This window comes from Pseudoliparis swirei, chromosome 2 (assembly GCF_029220125.1).
Source record: "Pseudoliparis swirei isolate HS2019 ecotype Mariana Trench chromosome 2, NWPU_hadal_v1, whole genome shotgun sequence".
NCBI lineage: Eukaryota > Metazoa > Chordata > Actinopteri > Perciformes > Liparidae > Pseudoliparis > Pseudoliparis swirei.
The window spans coordinates 9,216,491-9,235,738 of record NC_079389.1 but is presented as its reverse complement, the minus strand read 5'-3'; the positions used below and the strand labels follow the sequence as shown (position 1 = coordinate 9,235,738).

The 19,248-nt window shown below is 40.9% G+C and overlaps 1 protein-coding gene across 3 annotated transcripts in view; it reads right to left on the bottom strand.

The window, feature by feature from the left end:
• The window catches only part of zmp:0000001200 (dedicator of cytokinesis protein 9), a 75,224-nt gene that overhangs the window by 21,153 nt on the left and 34,823 nt on the right, over window positions 1–19,248 (bottom strand). For all 3 annotated transcript variants that reach the window (XM_056439287.1, XM_056439279.1, XM_056439295.1), the window contains exons 3-21: window positions 15,164–15,253; window positions 13,095–13,177; window positions 12,036–12,105; window positions 9,958–10,053; window positions 9,006–9,140; window positions 6,636–6,810; window positions 5,048–5,100; window positions 4,379–4,453; window positions 4,131–4,271; window positions 3,218–3,430; window positions 2,763–2,885; window positions 2,373–2,455; window positions 1,630–1,752; window positions 1,322–1,401; window positions 1,036–1,223; window positions 792–857; window positions 618–710; window positions 405–528; window positions 172–290 (exon numbers count right to left, since the gene is read on the bottom strand). In XM_056439287.1, the coding sequence (XP_056295262.1) occupies window positions 172–290; window positions 405–528; window positions 618–710; window positions 792–857; window positions 1,036–1,223; window positions 1,322–1,401; window positions 1,630–1,752; window positions 2,373–2,455; window positions 2,763–2,885; window positions 3,218–3,430; window positions 4,131–4,271; window positions 4,379–4,453; window positions 5,048–5,100; window positions 6,636–6,810; window positions 9,006–9,140; window positions 9,958–10,053; window positions 12,036–12,105; window positions 13,095–13,177; window positions 15,164–15,253 (2,130 nt within the window). The remainder of the gene's footprint in view (window positions 1–171; window positions 291–404; window positions 529–617; window positions 711–791; window positions 858–1,035; window positions 1,224–1,321; window positions 1,402–1,629; window positions 1,753–2,372; window positions 2,456–2,762; window positions 2,886–3,217; window positions 3,431–4,130; window positions 4,272–4,378; window positions 4,454–5,047; window positions 5,101–6,635; window positions 6,811–9,005; window positions 9,141–9,957; window positions 10,054–12,035; window positions 12,106–13,094; window positions 13,178–15,163; window positions 15,254–19,248) is intronic.

Genomic DNA, 19,248 nt, shown 5'->3' with positions numbered 1-19,248 from the left:
TTTGGCAGACTTCAAGTCAAAGTAAATACTGTGGCTTTTGGCTGGACATGTATTTACATATTTATTTAAAACAGCTTTGCACTAAAGATTGAAAGAAGAGAGGACAGCACTTAAACTCAGAGTCGATGAAGCCGAACCATCACCGCTGAACAAGCTGAGGATATGATCTACCTTGCCGGCCCCCTCCTGACAGTTGAGGTATCCAGCAGGCAGGTTGGCAGCCACAGGGATCTGACTCTCGTTCATGGTCACCCGCCCATCTTTCAGCAAGGGGAGCCAGGCGTACCCCACTGGGAGCAGAGGAAGAGGCACAGATAGCCAGCTGAGAGCCTGACGCTTCGAGCCATTCGGAACATACAGAATACATTTCTGTCTTTCGTGATGCGACTGTGGATCAGCGTTACCTTGAGTCTCAACCAGGTCTCTCTTTTTGGTGCTGGCCTTGCTGTTGTTGTCACAGCTGACATGGTGGAAGGTGAAGAGCAGATGGTGCTTCTCGTGGAGCTGGGTTGGTAGCTCAATCTTAAACTAAGAAAGAAGAGCGCAGATGAACACACAGCCATTGATTGACTTGACTTAGCTTTCCGTTTACAGACATTCGATGCAGTGAGTCTTACCTCGTCGTAGAATTCGGGGTTGTGCTGGTGATGCAAAACTGCAGCAAAGGCATTTTTGGTAAACAAGGGTCCTCCAGGTCGGCCATAGATGCACTATGGAATGACAGCAATAGTTAGCGGGAGGGGCTTTCCTTTAGGCATTTAGAAGCACTTATATTAACGATTTAAGTCTACCTTCAGTACAACTGCCTCCTCTTCATCAGAGTCCTTGAACTCAATGCAGACGGCTATGTTTCTAGCCTGAGGACAGACAGGAGGAGAAAAATTACTTAGGTTAGCCACATCATGAGAGAAAAGATCTGTAGCTTCAGACCGCAATAATATAATTTAAAGACTCGGTCTAGACAAAGTCATTAGAATTCCTCCCTCATTGACAATTAACATGCAAATTAACACGACACAAAGAAGTGTGCGATACCTTTGCGAATGACTTTTGGCTGTCGTATTTCAAATGCTTCGGGTAAACGTAGAGGTGATTGTTGTAGATGGTGAAAGGCTGAGAACATTTGGCTATGTGCGGCACAAACTCCTCAACTTCAAAGAAGATGTTGGTCTTCTCACTGACATCAAACTGCTTCACAGGAATGTAGGATGAGGTAACACAATCTATATACAGAAGCGGGAGGGAGGGAGACCAAATAAACACTCAGCTCTCAGCTTTCATCTCTCATGTTGGCTGCACGGAGCACATTTAGAGGCCTTACTTGTCAAGTCGGGGGCCACGTTGTCGATGGTAACATCAAGGTTTCCTAAGATTACAGGCAGCTTGGCCATCTTCTCTGGCCTGAGGAAAAGGAAATACATTCTTGTCAAGACTTTGCCATCATCTAGAAACGGTACACACACACACGCCTCGATCATTGATGTGAGCAAACACCTTCTTTTTAAAATCGACCAGCATTTTCCAAAGTACAACCTATAGGAACATATATTTCAACATCTGCCTTTCCAGAACATCTGCAGGACTACTCAGACAACTTATAATACACAGCATTCATGGAACGTTACTAACTTTCTGAAATCGGCGAGCAGTTTGAGCATATCGTCATTGGAGAGCTTGTTGTTGTCCTGTCTGTACAGAGCGGAGAAACGAACACTTTTGTCAAGCGTCCCTGAAGCATCTTTAAATAAAGGCCTGCAAGTAGAAGAAGAATATTTAGAGTGAACGTATATATATATATATATATATATATACATACATAAATACATAATAATAATAAATACAAATAAAAACAAATGGACAGATTGATCCAGTTACATTATTTCTGATCCAAAATACACCAAATAATTATCCAGACTAGTGAGAGCGTGACGCAATATATATATATATATATATATATATATTACTGAATGAACTGCTTGAATGAGCTAAAGTACTTGGATGATCATGTTATATAAAATAATAATAAATAATAATAATAATATTACAGTCTAGGGCTCAAAATGGTTGATAATTGAGAAAATGCTATTAAAAATAACCCTCAAAATGGAGAACTATAAAAAGGGAAGTATAATAAAGTAAAGTTCTTAACTGAACAGAATATATATATTTTTTTGTCAGTCTTTGGCTTGTGAGCACAAAATGCTAAATGTGGACTCATGAATTGTAATCCAAGATCCATATAAAGAAATGTAAAAGCAGTTTGCACAGCATATTGCAAATTATTATTTTTAAACGTGAGGAAAAAAAAGCCATCGATTAAATATTTCTCTACAGACACTAAGACATATTAATTATTAAAAGACATAAAGTACCTTGCGGCCCAGGCAAAAGGCATCCTGAAATGGCCTAACCGGCCACATGCCAGCTTGGCATTTTTCAGGACCTTCTGTGCCACCTAGAGTAAAACAGGAACACAGAGTGAGTTGAGCTTCATCGCTTTGACCCACACATTAGTCTCAGCCCTGCATCGCGGTAACATATTCTGCTTGCTGCCATACACAACCACCACAGTCCCTTCCGGGGGCAAAACCGCATTTGTGCAGCCAAAGTCAATGCTTGTGTTCAGCAACTGGTCGGCACTTCCAAACAAGGATGATTATCTTGTGTATAATGTGGAATAATCTGGTGGAATCAGCTGAGTCCGGAGAAACATGCTGCATCGCGTAGAGGACGGTGCTCGAGGTTCACGGGTGGGTCAGTACCTTGGTGGAGTCTGAACTCTTCATGTAGGGCTCAGCACAGTGGTTGATTCCCCCCTGAAGCACCTTCTCTATGCGAGCCACTAGGAAGATATCGGGATGGGGGCATGTTACCGAGAACACTCCCTGTGGAGACGAGGACAATGTTAAACACGTATTTTACATCTGAAATGATAAATCTGAATATGAAACAAGATACACATTTCAGTGGGGGAGTTGTTGAGCAAACAAAGACATTCATATTCCCCTCAGAATGTATCGTAAAACCTTCGGTGATCCCCTGACTTTTCCATCAAGTCTATAACTAAATACCTGGAAAACCATTTCCCCTCGAAACATTCTCATCAGTCTCAGTTCATTTATTAGCTCAAAGCACCTCTGAGAACCGTAGAGCTTCACAGAGACTGTCGTCTTATTTGTTTTATAACTGTTTTCAGGTGTGTTTTCTGTATTCTTACCTGTCTTGGATACTGCATGGCTGCCTCTGGCACTCCATGGACCAATCGTTGCCCCTCTGGGTGGGTGTCCCCTCCCCCGTTCATATAGTGACTGGTGTTACTGGGCACCATGCCCCTGACAGACAGGTGGTTTAAGTCCACGTGGAAGTCAGAGGAGATCTTCCGGCCGTTCTGGATGTCGAACAGCGACAGGGTGACATAAAATGGCTCCACCTGGAGAAGAAGGACAGCACTGTAACAATTTGGTATTGGACAGATGACGCTGATAATCGTTTCAACTTGTGCATTTCGTCAACCCGTCTGCGTGATGAGGTGACCAGAATGTAGTCAACTAGATAATTACTACATGACAACTACTTTCGGGAGTGGGGTAAGGTACAAGTCATCACTTAACCGCCTTACTCGGCCATCTTAAATAATTAATAACACGACAGGCGTTATAGAGTTACACATCTACACTAAAACAAGGAAACGTTAAGCAAAGAAAGGACATGTTCACGAAGATAAATGTCATCTCACAGTACTTTGATTATCTAATGCTAAGGAGAGAGAGCTGGTTGAACACAATTGTGTGTGTGTGTAGGTGTGTGTGTGTGTGTGTGTGTGTGTGTGTGTGTGTGTGTGTGTGTGTGTGTAGGTGTGTGTGGTGGAGACTGTCTTGTTGACGGACTCTTTAATAGACAGTTTCTGTTCGGATGGCCAGCAGGACATCAGGCTCCATTACAGATTGCTCGCCATTACTGAGCCTGCTGCCTGGTTGCTATGCCAACAGGAGTCCTTCAGCAGCTCCAATAATGGGAGGCGTCCATCCGGTCGCTCTAAAAAAAACACCTCATCTGTCTTCAGTCAGCTGGATAATGATATTTTAGTTTTATTAGGGCCTATTGTGTCGAGAGAAAAAGACCGGTCTTACGTTGGTGGTTGGTCCCTCCTCGTTCTCGGCCACGCAGCTTTGCAGGTTGAAGGAGAGGTCGTTGCAGTTCACCAGAACACGCTTGCCAAACTTCTCCTCAAACTGCTTCACATCCGGCTCTATTCCTGAGAAATCTAGTTTCTGAAGACAGTACAATGGAAGTTATTACATTTTATTAGGAAGTGTTGGGTCTGATCTCATTACCACATGGAAAGAAGTTAACTTAAATGAGCTTTCAATTGAATTACCTGTGTCTCAGGGTCCAGCGTGAACAACTTCAACCGGGTCTCGTTCCTCATCCTAGACTCTATATCTCTTGCACTCTGAGGAGGAGAAAGGCATTTCCTTAATTCAAACCACAAACTGTCTGCAGCATCAGAAACATATTCCGAGAGATCTCCAGTCACTTGGTTTTATCAGTGCAGCACCCTGGAACCTGGCAAGTAGATTGCTAATGAACTGATACATCCAGTTTCCATGCACATATGGCTTCGTTATTGCGTGCCACTCAGCGATGTAGCTGCGTGAGACAACCTCTGCAGCCTGTAAGTCATCAGTCAGTAAATCATTAAAACAACACTACTTTCTATTTAATACTCTTGATGCAGTTGTCATTCTGCCAAAGCAAGAGTCAGCGTTTTCCACGACTGCATATCTTGTGTTGAATATTCTAAAAGCTTTAATTCAACAGATGGCAAGAGGTCTGTTTTTAATGTCAGATCTACACAAACAAATGAACGACTGAGAAATTAGGTGTGAACCAGCATCTCTCGAATCTAAATCCAAGCCACATGTGTGTGTGTGGCTAAAGAGGCCCTCTGCCTTACAACTTCAATCAGGAACAGAGACTTAATGCTGCAGCTCCATGTGAGGATGTGTAGAATGTGGGAGCACCCAGCTGAGAAAGTAGGACCTACCTGAAAGCTGTCCATGCTGCCAGAGGAACTGTCGGACTTTCCAAGATCATCATCTAGAGGGGAATACAATAAATCATTGGATGCAGACCACAGGTAGTTGAGCATAAACAACAAATTAATTCTATTGTAAACATCCTTAATCGCTTACTGACGTGTTAAAGTTTGGTAAACACTAATTCAACTGTACAGGAATGAGTAGGATTGAGATGAAGATCCAGCAGGTCTCAATGGCGTATTTATGAAAGCACACACAGTCCTCAGAAAGAAGAATTGTATTTTGCCCTCTCATGCACAGCGTGATGAATACAACGTGAGGGGTTAGGGAAGATTAGTGGAGCATTTTGTGGCGGCATTCAAACTCTTTCCTCCATGGCTAAGCCTCCTATGAGACAGGAGGTGAGTATTAAAAGCCTGGGTGGTCTGTGTCACGTCACGACGCTCCACAACTGTTAAGGAAGAAGGAGCGTTGAGGGGATGCTGGTGTGAATGAGTCCAGAGAGTATCCCCGAGTACATGAACTCATAATAATGAGTAGATCTACTGGATTTTCATGTGTGGTTGATCATTATTTTAGAAAAACTGAAGGTATTTTTCATCTTCGTGCTTAGTTTTAAAAATATCACAATGGTAGCTTTTATAAATCAACTGCATTATTAAAAATCACAGATTCAATTTCAATGACTGAAACTAATTATTTTCATTCAAGATTAACCTTTCGACAATTTCCTGTATTATATTTTGGGCCTGTATAATATAAGTGAAAAATGTCCATCACAAATTTCCAAAGCCCAGACAGACGTTCCTAAATGTCTTGGTTTGACCGACCAATAGCCCAAAGCCTAAAGATATTCAATTAATAATCTGAAGACTAAGCAAACAGTTTCAATCCTAAACTCTGGTTGATTTAGAATATTTCTATTTGGAGATACAACAATATAATTGAAGATTTAAGCAGTCCGGAGTCTTTTTCTGGATATATGAGCTTTATCTATAGAGTTTTTTGTGAATAGTTCCATTTGATGTGTCCGTACAATAGAAAAAAAGTTTGTAATATTACAAGAAATATAAATATGTTGGTAGTTTCATCAGTGACTCATTTGCTGGAATCACAATTGTGTAGCCTCTTGCATCGATAGATAATTTAGATTTATTCAAATGAAAAGTCCTCAAGGTTGACACTAAGAAGCCTCAACTTCATATTTTTTTTAACTCAAATCTCCAAAATTCTGAAAATAGTTGCAGATTAATTTTCTGTTGAATGACTAATCAATTAAGTATATGGTTGTTGCAGCTCTACAACATGGCAAACATAAAGTACAATAGTGATCATGTTGTTCATAACTTGAAGAATCCAAACACATTATTCACATCATTTTCCCAGCATTACCGCACAAAAGCAGCTTTTGTTCGACATATTTTAGTCTGCAAAAACTATTTCCTAATTAAACCACAGATGTTTTTACAATACTATGAACAAAAAAAATATAAATCACTTCTCATCATGGGCTTGTAATAATATTTTGACTAACACAAAATAATATTCCATTTCATATTTGTGTTTCTTTTGGACCGACGGACAAACACGCACCATCATGAATGTCTCCATTCCTCTTCTCCTGCATGGCAATCTCAAAGCTGCTGTGCAAGATCTTGTTGAGCGTGTTGATCCAATCCTCCATCTCTCCTTCACAGTCGGAGGCCAGCAGGTAGGTGCTCTTATCCTGCATCTTCAGCTCAAAAGCAAACCGCCGGACCTTGGTGTTCTGCAGCCGCAGGAAGAAGAAGGGAAGGAGGAAGAAATATGTATGACTGACATTACAAGAGTCAAACATTTCAAATGTACAATGCAAAGACTTTTTACTATCGAACAGAGGTAGGTTTCATGTTTTCCAAGTGGGCTGGTACCTGGTATTGAATGATTGATTAAAAACTTTTAGTTTTTCACATTTAAAAATCAAACATCCGACTGTGGACATGGCAGGGCTGGAGGAACGCCATCCAAAACTAACATATAACAACTGCCTTCTCATCGGAAGGCGTAGATTCTTAGTTCTAGGATCTAAATCCTAGCTGGCTTCACTTTATTTCTACCACTTCTTTGCAGTTTGAGCCTGCAAACACATAAAATCACAATATATAGGACTAAAAAAATGACTGTTTAGCTCCAAAGATCTACAAAATGTGAGTCACTGTTCTGGCAAGAGATGAGAGGCTGAACCCATATTTAATTGACTCGGCACAGAAATTGTCCACAGCAAATGGACAATGGGAGTTAGGGGGGGAACAGATTATTTCCATCTGCGTAACAAAGCCTCACGCTCTGCCAAGACCACAGCAGAGACGTTTCTGGAGTGAGACGCAGCTGCTGAGCTAGTCAACAGAAAATGAGCTGGATCTGCAGCGGCGAAGTGCGACCTCGATGATGTCACGATCCAACCTGAGCTTTTCTTTATCCCACCCCGTTCAGAGCCTACAACAGGTGATTCAGCTACCGATTGCCCATGACACACCGTTATAATGAAGTATTAAAGCTGTATTTATTTTGTTAACTATGGAAGTCATCTCATTATTGTCAGCGGTTAGTGGACTGTTGTGTTAGTTTTCACTGTAGCCGGCCTGCGATGTTGAAACAGCAGAGTGGGAGTGACAGGGAGGGAGTCTTGATAAACACACTTAATCATCCGATAGGTAGGAGGACCGTTCTCTGTCTTCTAGACAACACAGCTGCGCACATCCTCAGGGACAGCAGTGGACAAACCAGTCAAAATCATTACTAAGATATTGTTAGCAGCTGTATTCTTAGGACATGGAAGAATAGGAGAATGTTGTGGAAAATAAAAATAAAAAACATTATCAGTCGTCCTTTTTTTGGCTCCATGTTAAACCTCATTAATATGTGGCAAATGCTTTGTGTGTTTGAGCAGATGCTGTTGTATTAGAGCACAGGAGCAGCTCGGGGCATCAGTAGGACGTCCATCCACAAGCCATGACAGCTGCAGAGTTAAACATCTGCAGCTCCACTCACAGAGCGGTTTCAGCTGGTGGAGTCTAAGTCAGGGAGGCAGAAGGTGCATCACCAACAGAATGGTTTGCTCTGGATCACAATCAGGGTACAACCAGCTGAATCACAACAGATTGTGAGGGCATCTCCTATATTTCTCCTCAAACAGACAAGAGGAATTGGGCATAACGCTGCTATGGGGGTATGTCCGTGACCTCATTGTGTATGAAGAAACCGTTTAATGAGCTTGTGGTTAGTAGATAAATAGAAATGACGAGAACTATCAGTTTGTATTGTCTGTATTTTTTGTACTTGTGCACAAATGTATTTAGACGCCATGCGTTACCCTCTCCTCCTTCTGCCTTGTGGCCTGATGACTCTCCTCCTCTGCACATGATAGGAATCAGACAGTCCTGGAAAAACACTCAACCGATATCTGATTGATGCCAGCTGGGTGCTTCATCAGTAAGATCCTTCTCTTTCTATCTCTTGAGATGATAGACAGATGACGATGCACACAGTGAGTCTTGGCCTGCACTCAGATGCATGCACGTAACATCGATCGTGAGGCCGATGGAAAGTGCAGGAAAGTGAGACCTCAGCGTTCACCTTGTTTCACCAGCTGAGAGTCCGCGGTAAAGCCCGACCTTGGGGAGGAGGGAGCTCAGGTTTCAGGGAAATAAACAATAGAGGGTCTCACGGAAACTTTTCAGCAGCAGCCCATCATTGTGCCTGTTGTAGCTTACGTGTTACCCTGCATGTGGGGAAAATAGGTTCACTGAGAAAAGAAGTGTGAAGAGGAAGTAGCTGTGTCTGTATTCTCACTGTATTTCCACTAAATTATATTTCAATTTCCAGGAGGGATCAGATCACAGGATATCCCCTTTGGCAGTGGTTTATTTAGGGTAAGTTTAACGATCACTGCTTTCGTGCCAGAGGCCATATTTTAGAGCATACCTGAACCACACCCATACAGGAGTCCAAGAAAATGCTTCCTTTGGGCTCTTTGGAGATCTTCTCATCCTTGTAAAAGTTTAAATTATAAGAGCCGTCCCCGAGCTGGGTAAGATGGAAATATCTCCTCTTGAATGACTGAAACAAAAAGAAAACACTTTTAATTATTGGAAAACAAAATGCTTTTATGTTTGGGACATAGTTAAGTGACACCGTCTGTATGATACAGTACATAGACAGTAATATAAAAAGCATGTCTGTAAAAAGGCATTAACTAAACCAATGGATAGATATGATAATACAGTAAGGATGGAATCGCATCTTATGCTGAACAGATTGTAAAGCCCTTTGAAGCATGTTTGTGATTTGTTTTGGTGGGCTGCCTATACAAACAAAACAGATTTAACAAAATGTACTTTTGACTTTGCGATGGAAATAATGTTTTAGGAGAATTTCCCCCAGAAAATATTTGAAATGGATAATCTCCACTGCAAACGACAGGAACATATTTCAACACTATGGACAGTAAGACAAGTGAATAAAAAACAAATAGAAAAGATAGTGGTTGATAGTTTCATCAATATTTCCTCTTTGCTACAAAACAGTTGTGGTAATGTATTAAATGTATTGTGGGTGCAAACAATACTTATTTTAATCTGTTAATACCTTTCTTGACTTATTCATTAATATTGTATGTTAAATATTAGAAAACTTTGAAAAATGTCTTTAACTCTTAAATTACTAAAAGCCAAACATATTTAGTTTGCTCTCTAATAATACAAAGATATTATGCAAATCCTGACATTTCAGGAGCTGGAACCAAACTCCTGGAGCCAGCAGGTTGCACTTGAAAAGTGAATTAACCTGTCAAACCAGCTGCTTTTAAATGTTCTGTTTATCATAAAATCAATTAAATGACTTTTGTTCTCAGTTGTAAATGTCATCACGATCTCACCCTCATGGTGACGCTGATAGCATTGTTTATGTTGCCTTTATACAGCCAGCCATGTTTGGAAATCCCGCCTTTCTGTGATCCGAGGGAGGCCGTATCCTGTAGGAGACAAAGACACAACACAATTTAATACACACTCATACTACACACTGCAAGGGGAAAAGCCATGTAATCTATCGTGATTGTTAAAATCCTGTTTTCCATGTCTGTAACATAGACACACATCTACCAACGGATTGGAATCATTTACAAAACTAAAATTATGTAATTGTTGAAACCATTTTCAAAACTTGAATTGGGCCAAATGATGGAGTAAATATAACAAACACCATCACCAATAAATCATCAAATATCTGTGGATATGCTGAGAAAAGGCACATCTAAATATCAAAAAGATATCAGATCTTTTCGTAAAGAAGAATGGGACTCTGTTTGGATATTTATGCAGTGAGTCATCATTTCTCGATATTATATCACAAAGGCCATTAATTAACACATCCCGACAAAACCTGTCCCCCCTGTGCAGAAAGACTTTGATGTTGTGGTTTGAGGTGACACAGAGCTGAACACGACGTAGGTCTGTCTCCGTCCAAACAAGCAGGGAGAGGAACATTAAACAAACTGTGACTGTTAAACTAAATAAATATCTCCCTTCTCACAGCAGATTCGTGACACAAGGACCGTGATCATCTCGCACCCATAAGGAGAGTAGCAGTAGATCACACAATGCAACAGCTATGGAGAACAGTGCAGAAGGTAATGAAGGAAGAGGAGCTGTATATCCTCCAGTCATTTACGGTTACACTTCCAGACTTCGCAAGACTACAGTGAGGAACTGTATCCGTCACAATTTCACGCAATGCAGTGAGTGAATGGCCTTTCAAGATGTCTTCATTCTGGTCCAGCACCTCTTCTTTTTCTCTCAGTATAATAAAGCTTTAGGGGGATTTTAAAAGTGCAGACAGTAATTTGGATATTTTCAACGTGCCATGCATGGAGTGATCCCAAAAGCATCTGGAAAGGTTCAGAGCCTTTTTCTCCTCGTCAATGTCTAGACAACATTCACCGGTCTGCAGAGAGGCAGACGGATCACGGGTTCCTTCTCTCCGAACTCCAGAAAACAAAACAAAAGAATCCCCAAAACAAACATCACTAAACTCCAGTCAGGAAAAGAGATGTCAAATCAAATCTCACGACCGAAGTTGCATGTCGTCCAAAACACACAAACTCTAAAAAATAGATGATGGGTTCAGATCCTTTTCTTATATCTGCAAAAACAGCCTCCCATTTGAAAGAAGTGCTGTTCTGTAAGAGGTGAGCAGGACAGTGTGTGACCCATGAAGACCTGCCAAAGCCTTCCTCAGTCACAGCTGCGTTAATTAATATGCAAAGAAAAAAAAAGACACTTTGTAGTGTTGTTTTCTAAAAACCTAAAAGCTCCTCATTGTGTATTTCTGCTCATACTGAAGCCCATTGTGTTGGCTATACGAGGCGCAGTTTCATATATCAGGTGAAGAGAGTAAGTCAGGATCATCATCATCATCATACATCTTGTGCGGGTGCGTGACCTTAATGCATTTTCAATAACATTTCAGCCACAGCTCCGTGTCCTCTCTTAAGACTCAAATCAGCCTTTCCAAATAAAACAAACACTCATTTAATCTGTGCAAGAAAGCACACACACACACCCACCCACCATACAGGAATTTGAAGAGGATGAAAAGATCTAAATGTTGCCTGAAAAATGAATTGTGTAAAAAGAAAGGCCGTTTTGAGACATTTTGTGCCAGCAAAAGTAATTATGTCTAATTACACTTCATTAGTTCCATTAAATGCATCTTTGAAAAGCCTGTTATCTCCTTAACAGCCATAATAAGAACAGGAAAGGCAAAGCTGACGACGCATTTAGTGGCATGCAGGGTTTTTCTGTGCCAGGCTTCTAGTAAGGAGATGTGATCCTGAGTAAAAAATGAAGTCTAGAAACACTTAAAATACACATACTTCATCACTGAGATTTTGTTGGATTGTTTTTGGAAAATGGATAGAGGAGGATGATAACTCTAAATAAGTTAAAGACTCACCTCATCTTTGTCGACATCCTCGTCCACTTCAAATACATGGACAGCCAGTTTATCGGGCCTGGACACTTTGCTGTTAAAATAATAGATTCTCATCAACAGGTTAACATAGTATGTATTAACAGATTACTACCGGTCAGCATACTGTACAGGCAGCTAAAAAGATAAAGTTTGTAGGATTCGGCTGAACTTCTGTGAACCAAGCGTGTCGGCGAACTACTGGAGAAACATGGCAGGTGGTTCAATGAAGAAGACCGGCTCTGTATTCAGACACCAACTCATTCTGAGGTCACGAAAACACAACCATTACTATTTCCAGGTGACTGCATAGATCTCAATTAATGCTACACACTGTTACTTTAAGCAAAATATCTCTATTTTCTCTCACATTTATCTGATAGTTTTTGCTATAAGTTACTTAACACACAACCTCATAACATCTTATCTTGGTTTACTCCTTTAAAAAAGGACACTCCTTTTTCATTTGATGGCGTGGTTTGATTGAGATGTGACTTTTCCTTAGGTTTTCTTAATTTTTCTTGAATAAGTCACTTGTGTGTTTGAACAGTGCTGAAAAGCAGCACCTCATGGTAAATGTGTTACGGTGTACAATGCCTGCTGGTAACAGAACCTGTGGCAGCAGTGACATCATAAGGTCACTTTCAACTCATAGTCTGACATGTTGGTAGTAAAATAGCTATTCTGAAAGGAAGAAGCTGGACTTGATGACGCAATCTCCAGGCAATGAGGGTGGTTTCCACAGTGACTACAAGAGGAAATTATTCAGTGCACCGTAAAAAGGAAACACTCTTTTGTCGCAGGAAAATAAGAAGTATTTACACTCTGCGTTTCCTTGTCATTAAGTAACAGCCAGAGTCAACAGCAGGAAACCAAACGGTGACAGTCTGTAACTGCGTGTCTTTTAGTTTAAAACCTCTGGCGTCTATATTTTATGCAGTCGCTGTTCTTACTTGGCCATCATAAGAATGTCTTGGCCCATTACCACATTGCCTCTGTGTATATGTTGGACAGTAGTGCTGAGGTTTTCAACTCGAGACTTACTTTGGAAGCTGTCGAAAGTCTGCAGAATAGTCCTCATACTTGTAGTTGACGACATGCCAGTCCGATTTGTAGGCCTTAATGCACTAAGAAGACAATAAAAAGACAAATGACACACCACTATAACAGACGCACATTCATAATACACACAGCACGGTGGTAGTTTAGGGATGTGTCAAGGTGTCAGTGTGCATCAAAAGAGCTAGATTGTGTTGAAAGTGTTTATAGTTAGGAAGAATAAAACTATATAAGCAATCCGTGCTTTGTGTATATGCTGTGTGTATTTACTTCATTGGTCCTTCCAGAGCTATGGTTTAGTTATGTTTCCTCTGTCAAATTTAGAACTACAGTTAGTAGTGCTGCTTATATGTCCGACAATATTTAATACGGTGACATAACTGAGCGCTTTGTATCGTTTATAGCTGACCCGCTCCACTATTGTCCGACCATGTGACTCGCACTTCAGTTGAAGCATGCCACCTTTAAAAGAGCACGCCACTGATTGACACACTGTCAGTCTCACAATGGATTGTTTGAACAATGAGAATGAATGCATCAGAACCGGAGATTTCTTCTCTTTGATTCCAAGCTTTCTTCTTTCTTGTCAAAACCTGGTGCCGGCATTACCCACAAGTAAACCGCCAATAGCTGGATCAGAGATTCGAGTGTGTTGAGCAGTTGTCTGGTAAGTTTACAGCCAAAACCAACACAGAAACATTTTAATTATTCACAAGATGAAATACTTTGAAAGAAAGTGTTTAATTGTTGGCTATTAGAACCATAAGAAACCACAATCAAAATGCAAGGGTTGTTTTGTACAACCATTAAAGCCTCAAGTCAGTGAACTAGCACAAAATGGGAGGGAGTGCACCTCTATCTGCCTTTACTTGGAAAGGAGACATCTGGTCATTGTTAGTCCGTGATAGGAGGCGCTCACCGGTATCTATTCTGCAGAACTACGTGTCGTTTACCAGAATTGCTCCGGCAGGGAGATGAAATGCAACCTGATCGGGAGAGATCGGAAACAGAGAGGCTCCTGCTGGGCTGAGCCCCACAGCTGTTCTGGTGATGTCACACAAAACCTGACGGTGAGTTTCAGTATCTTTATGACTTCAGACAAGGCTCCCTTTGACTTGGAAGGGGAACTACCGGCTGCCAGTAAAAGAAGTGTGCATGTGACGGATGATAAACCACTGGAAGAAACATTTCCGCTCTCATTTTCTTATCAAAAATAATAATTCAGAATATAATCTCTTTTAGTTCCACCGCAATTAAATTAGTAAACATTATTAATATCATTATTTGTCATATGGTATTTTGTTGCTGTTTGATAGCAGATATGCTCAATACTCAGCACTATAAACAAACACGGACAGACAATAACCAGAAGTTTGATAAACCTGCGGATTGTCAAAATTAATTGAATTGTATCATTCCTACGGCCTCCGGCATTAATAGATATTGCTGAGGAAATACAGTCGAAATAGTCTCGTTCCCTCCACCAATGATCGGTAATGAGACGTCATTTATGCAACCGCATCTTAAGGTTAGATTAATCATCATGTTGCTGAAATAAAGAGGTTTCCTCATCAGCTGTGATGCACGATGTAGCTTGCTGCTATTATTAGTCCACAAATTCAGTCATGTCTCACATTAGTGTCAATATTCTGCTGCAATGCGTGTGTGTGGTTTATGTGCAAGTGATATATTTTCCTAATCACTCTGTACCCGATTTACAGTACAGTTCAGTTTTTTTTAAAATGTTTATGAACTATTCTTCATCAGCACTGTGTGAGTGGGGTTTGATCATATTTGATTGACATTGTTCTGGTATCCAGATTTTGATTACAATTGTGCTAAACCCTGATTAGTGCATGTAAATAAAAAAACTAAAAAAACATCACTTTTATCCCCCATCTGAGCTCTCCCCACTTCAGATGAAACACAAATACAGAAATCTCCAATGGGAAATAACCTAAACTGACTAGAAAATGTTATGTTTACGTAGCGCCCTATTGCTAAGGCTAAGTTGATTAACACAATGTGTTTTGAGGGCCTTTAAATCTGCTTACCTCTTGGACAAACAGACTCCGGGCCTCCCTCTCAGCATTTTCAGGCACTGTAGGGTAGAGAGTTCTTCCTTGCTGCCTCAAAGTTGAAATCTGCAAAACAAAGCAATGGTCCATTCAAAAAGAGCAACAGAGCGAGGAAATTACAACAAACATGACAACATTGCAAAAGTTAAAACTAAATGTTGAAGACATTGCTAAAGCGGGACACTTAGTCTTCCAGTTTGTAGTCTCAGCTGAACACAGTTGCTCTTGGTGTTCTTTGACATATTTGTCGATGTTTGGGGAAGGACTGATGTGTTTCTGAGGGTTCAAATGGGCAGTGTGTGAGGGAGGCAGCATGCTTGTCCATACTATTCAGCTCCGGGAATCACAAACACACAGCGAGTGCGGCTCTCTGGCACTGTTTTGCAGCCGCACTCTGAGTAATCAGCATCTCAGCACCTCCAATGCCTCGTTTGAGGCATTCGATAAAGACCAACAAGGTTTACTGTGCACCGCAGCCAAACAGCAGTTTCACAGCAGAACAAGAACGCTGAGAAAAAGCCCGCTTCAACAAGACATGTCAACAGCCATCCAAGCTGCTCTGACATCTCTTAATCCTACACGCTTACAGACAACCAAAGCAATAAGTCAGATTTAACTAAATGTGAAAGCTGGAGCTCTATTTAAACAAACCTGGAGTCAAATATTGCTTTGCGCAACAACATCTCCATCCGGTCCTTAGCACGAGGATTCATTAAGAAATAAAGTGCATTTAACCACAAATAATCCCTAAAAGCAAGAGTAATATGAACACAATCATTAAGTGGAGCAGTTCAGATGACTGAGTTTAACGGAAACAAGTGAATTATGGCTTTGCACAAGTAGAACGCTTGTCAGTTGTGTTTTCTATGACGAGATGGACGCAGACAAAACCGTTAATATATTTTCCCCAACACATTTTTGTTGAAATGAAAAGCACTTTGAGCAGAAATATCGTGTCCATGTATGTTAGTTTACGGTTCAATATACCACAGAGCTATTAAGATGAAACCACTTTGACCATAGTGGGACCGAGTTATTATCTGATATCAATACCCGTCAACTATCTTATTTATAAACCCATAAATATTCATGTGTGCAATTCAATAGGGGATCAACAGCAAATTAATCACTTCGTAATTTATGATTTTTACTGTTGTCTGACATATTATTCACCAAATAATGCATGAATTAATAAAAAGATATATTAAGCTGAAGGATAACAAATTCAACTTTTTAAAAATCTAAAGCGTCATCTTTCTCCTTTGCCCAACTGTCAATCTGAATGACCTTGGCTTTGCAGTGGTTGTGTCAACTATGACAAATTCCACACCGAGCTCGCATTTTCGAACCTGAAGTCTCCCCTTCCTCTACGCTAGCCAGGTTTCCTGCAGGGCAGATGATAATCTTTACAAACCAAGCAGCATAAATAAACAGGCATGGAGGTAAGAGGGAGCCAGGAAGTGGACAACAGGAAGCATTTAATTGGGCTACAAGTTGCCAGGGAGAACCATGAGATTATCTGGTGAAATAAACCGTAAATTAGCCCAGGGTGGACGAACATGAATCAAGTGGGCTTCAAGGCGTCCCCACCTCAGCAGTGGTCTCATAATTACTAAGTTCAAACCTACATTAAAGAAAGGTCGTTGCTATTCTTTATTTTTGTAATTGTCCACAAAAAGACATGATACAGTAATTCCTCTGTGCCAGTGGCGGTGCGTCCATAGGGGGCACTAGGGCGCCGCCCCTCTTAAAATTTTGAGATGAAAAAAAAAAAAAAATCCTGTCAAAAAACATTATATGCCAAATCATTTAAATAGTAAATATACCGTGTTGACGTGCTAAATGTGTGTGGGAGACCGTCAGCCTGTCAACAACCACTTAAGTTAATGTGAAAAAATATAATATATCGCCACTCATCCTCACGGAGAGAAGCCCCTCCCCTTTTTCGGGACACCGGCCCAATGTGTGTGTGCGGGAGCGAGAAAACATTTCAGTCGTTTCGGCAAGGACCGCTTCTCATTGGCGGATGAAACGTGAATCTTGGGGCACAAAAATGTGCGCTCATTGGCCAATGACATCGTTTTATTATTTCACGTGACTGGACTATTCGGCAGATCAGAGACCAGTATCTTCCCTCAGCCAGAGAGCTCCACGGAGCTACGGGAGCAGGTTGCTAACGGAGCTGTTAGCTGGAGCTCAGTGAGTAATGAGCTGTTTAGTTTCTCCTGTCTGTTGTTCCAAAGTCCTGGGACTGAAACTCTCTGGACTACAACGGGGTGAGGGATCTAAAGAGCTGCAGACAAGTGTAAAGCACGAATCTTGCCGCAGTTATCTAGCTAAGAGCATGAAGCTAACTCGCTAACAGCCTGAAGCTAACCCTGTTTGCAGTCAGCAGAAGCAGACCGAACTGGCATCGAAAACACAACGAAGAAGTTCTGAAAAACAGACACATTCCCTCAAGAATAATGGAAACAGGCTGGTTACAGACATGATTGACTTTAACCAGAGAGTTATTGAGAAGTTTGCCAACTTTAAAGAGAGGAGGCTACTTGTCTTTCCAGTAGTGGGTCTGCTCTGTCACCCAATGTAACATGTGATCTCTTTCTGACTCTATTCTGCTCTGAACCTCTTTCATGTGAGGGTGAAACTCTTTTATTTTGCAAACCTCTGAAACCCAACCCAATGTTCCTTAAAGCTGCTCTGAACCTCTCATGCCCAAAGTTACAGTGTGTTGATAGTTGTTATTGGACCGTGTTAAACACGGTGTGTTCTTGAAATAAAGCTTTGTTTTTTACAATATTCTACTCGAAACCTCTTTTCTTCTCATTGTTGAGTGCTATTTAAACTGCGCCCCAAAAAAAATTTTCACCAGCCGCCACTGCTCTGTGCCATAGACTTCTATTGTTGTCCTAAAATGATTGAAAACACATTAATGAGCAACACTGTTGTACTCAATATGTCCCATAGTTTATATTCAGTCATTCCAACAAACAGTCATGCTGCTGTAAATACCTCATACCCTCATCAAATCTGTGTCTTTAGTCGTCCACAAATAATACACTCATAATTCACTTGAGTTTGCTATAAACGACAGTAGCCTACCTCAATTTCTTTTTGTCAAATTATTTCGCCTTTCCCTTTCAGCAAGACTGAATTTACATGCCAGCACCTCCATGAGGCTGTCGGCAACATAGCATGCTAACATTAGCTAAATGCTGACGTCAGTATACTAGCTTAATTCATACAATGGCAATGCTAACATGCTGATGTTGGTTGATAAATTATTATACTGTAACGCCCTACTCTGTGTCTCCTCTGTCTTCATTGTTAAATCACTTTACCTGCCCTCAGCCACTCCTGTCTCCTTGATTGGTTAATTCCCTTCACCTGCCCTCAGCCACTCCTATCTCCTTGATTGGTTAATTCCCTTCACCTGCCCTCAGCCTCTCCTGTCTCCTTGATTGTCTCATGCTGTACACCTGTTTCCCCCCCATATATTGTGCCAGTCTTCCCCATGTCTCCTTTCAGTTTGTTGTCTTTATTTCCGTTTCTAGTAGTGTCTCTTTTTCGATTATCTATTTCCAGTCTTTGTTCGCGTTGTTGTTTCCTAGTGTTTTTTTGTAGTTGCTTTCAAGCCAGAGTTTTTATGTTGTGTGTTTTTGTTTTGCTTTAAATCTGTAGTATTGCCAGTTTCTCTGCACCTGACCCTCACCCCATGACATATACATGTTCAACATCTGACATTGTGTTAGCATGCTCACATAATAAACAAAGTACTGCTGGAATGTCATTAGATTTACAAGTATACAGGCGACTGTGGGCCAGTGGTTAGCAGTTCCCTCTTTCAATCAGGGGGTTAGCGGTTCAATCCATGCCCTAGTCGATGTGTCCTTGAGCAAGACATTTAACCCTGAACTGCTCCCTGTAGCTGTGTCTACAGTGTATGATAGTAAGTCGCTTGGGATAAAAGTGTCAGCTAAATGACATCTAATGTTATGTAAAAGTATCAAAAAAATGTGGAAGATAAATTCAAAAAGCATATTAATTGTTTCCACACTGCA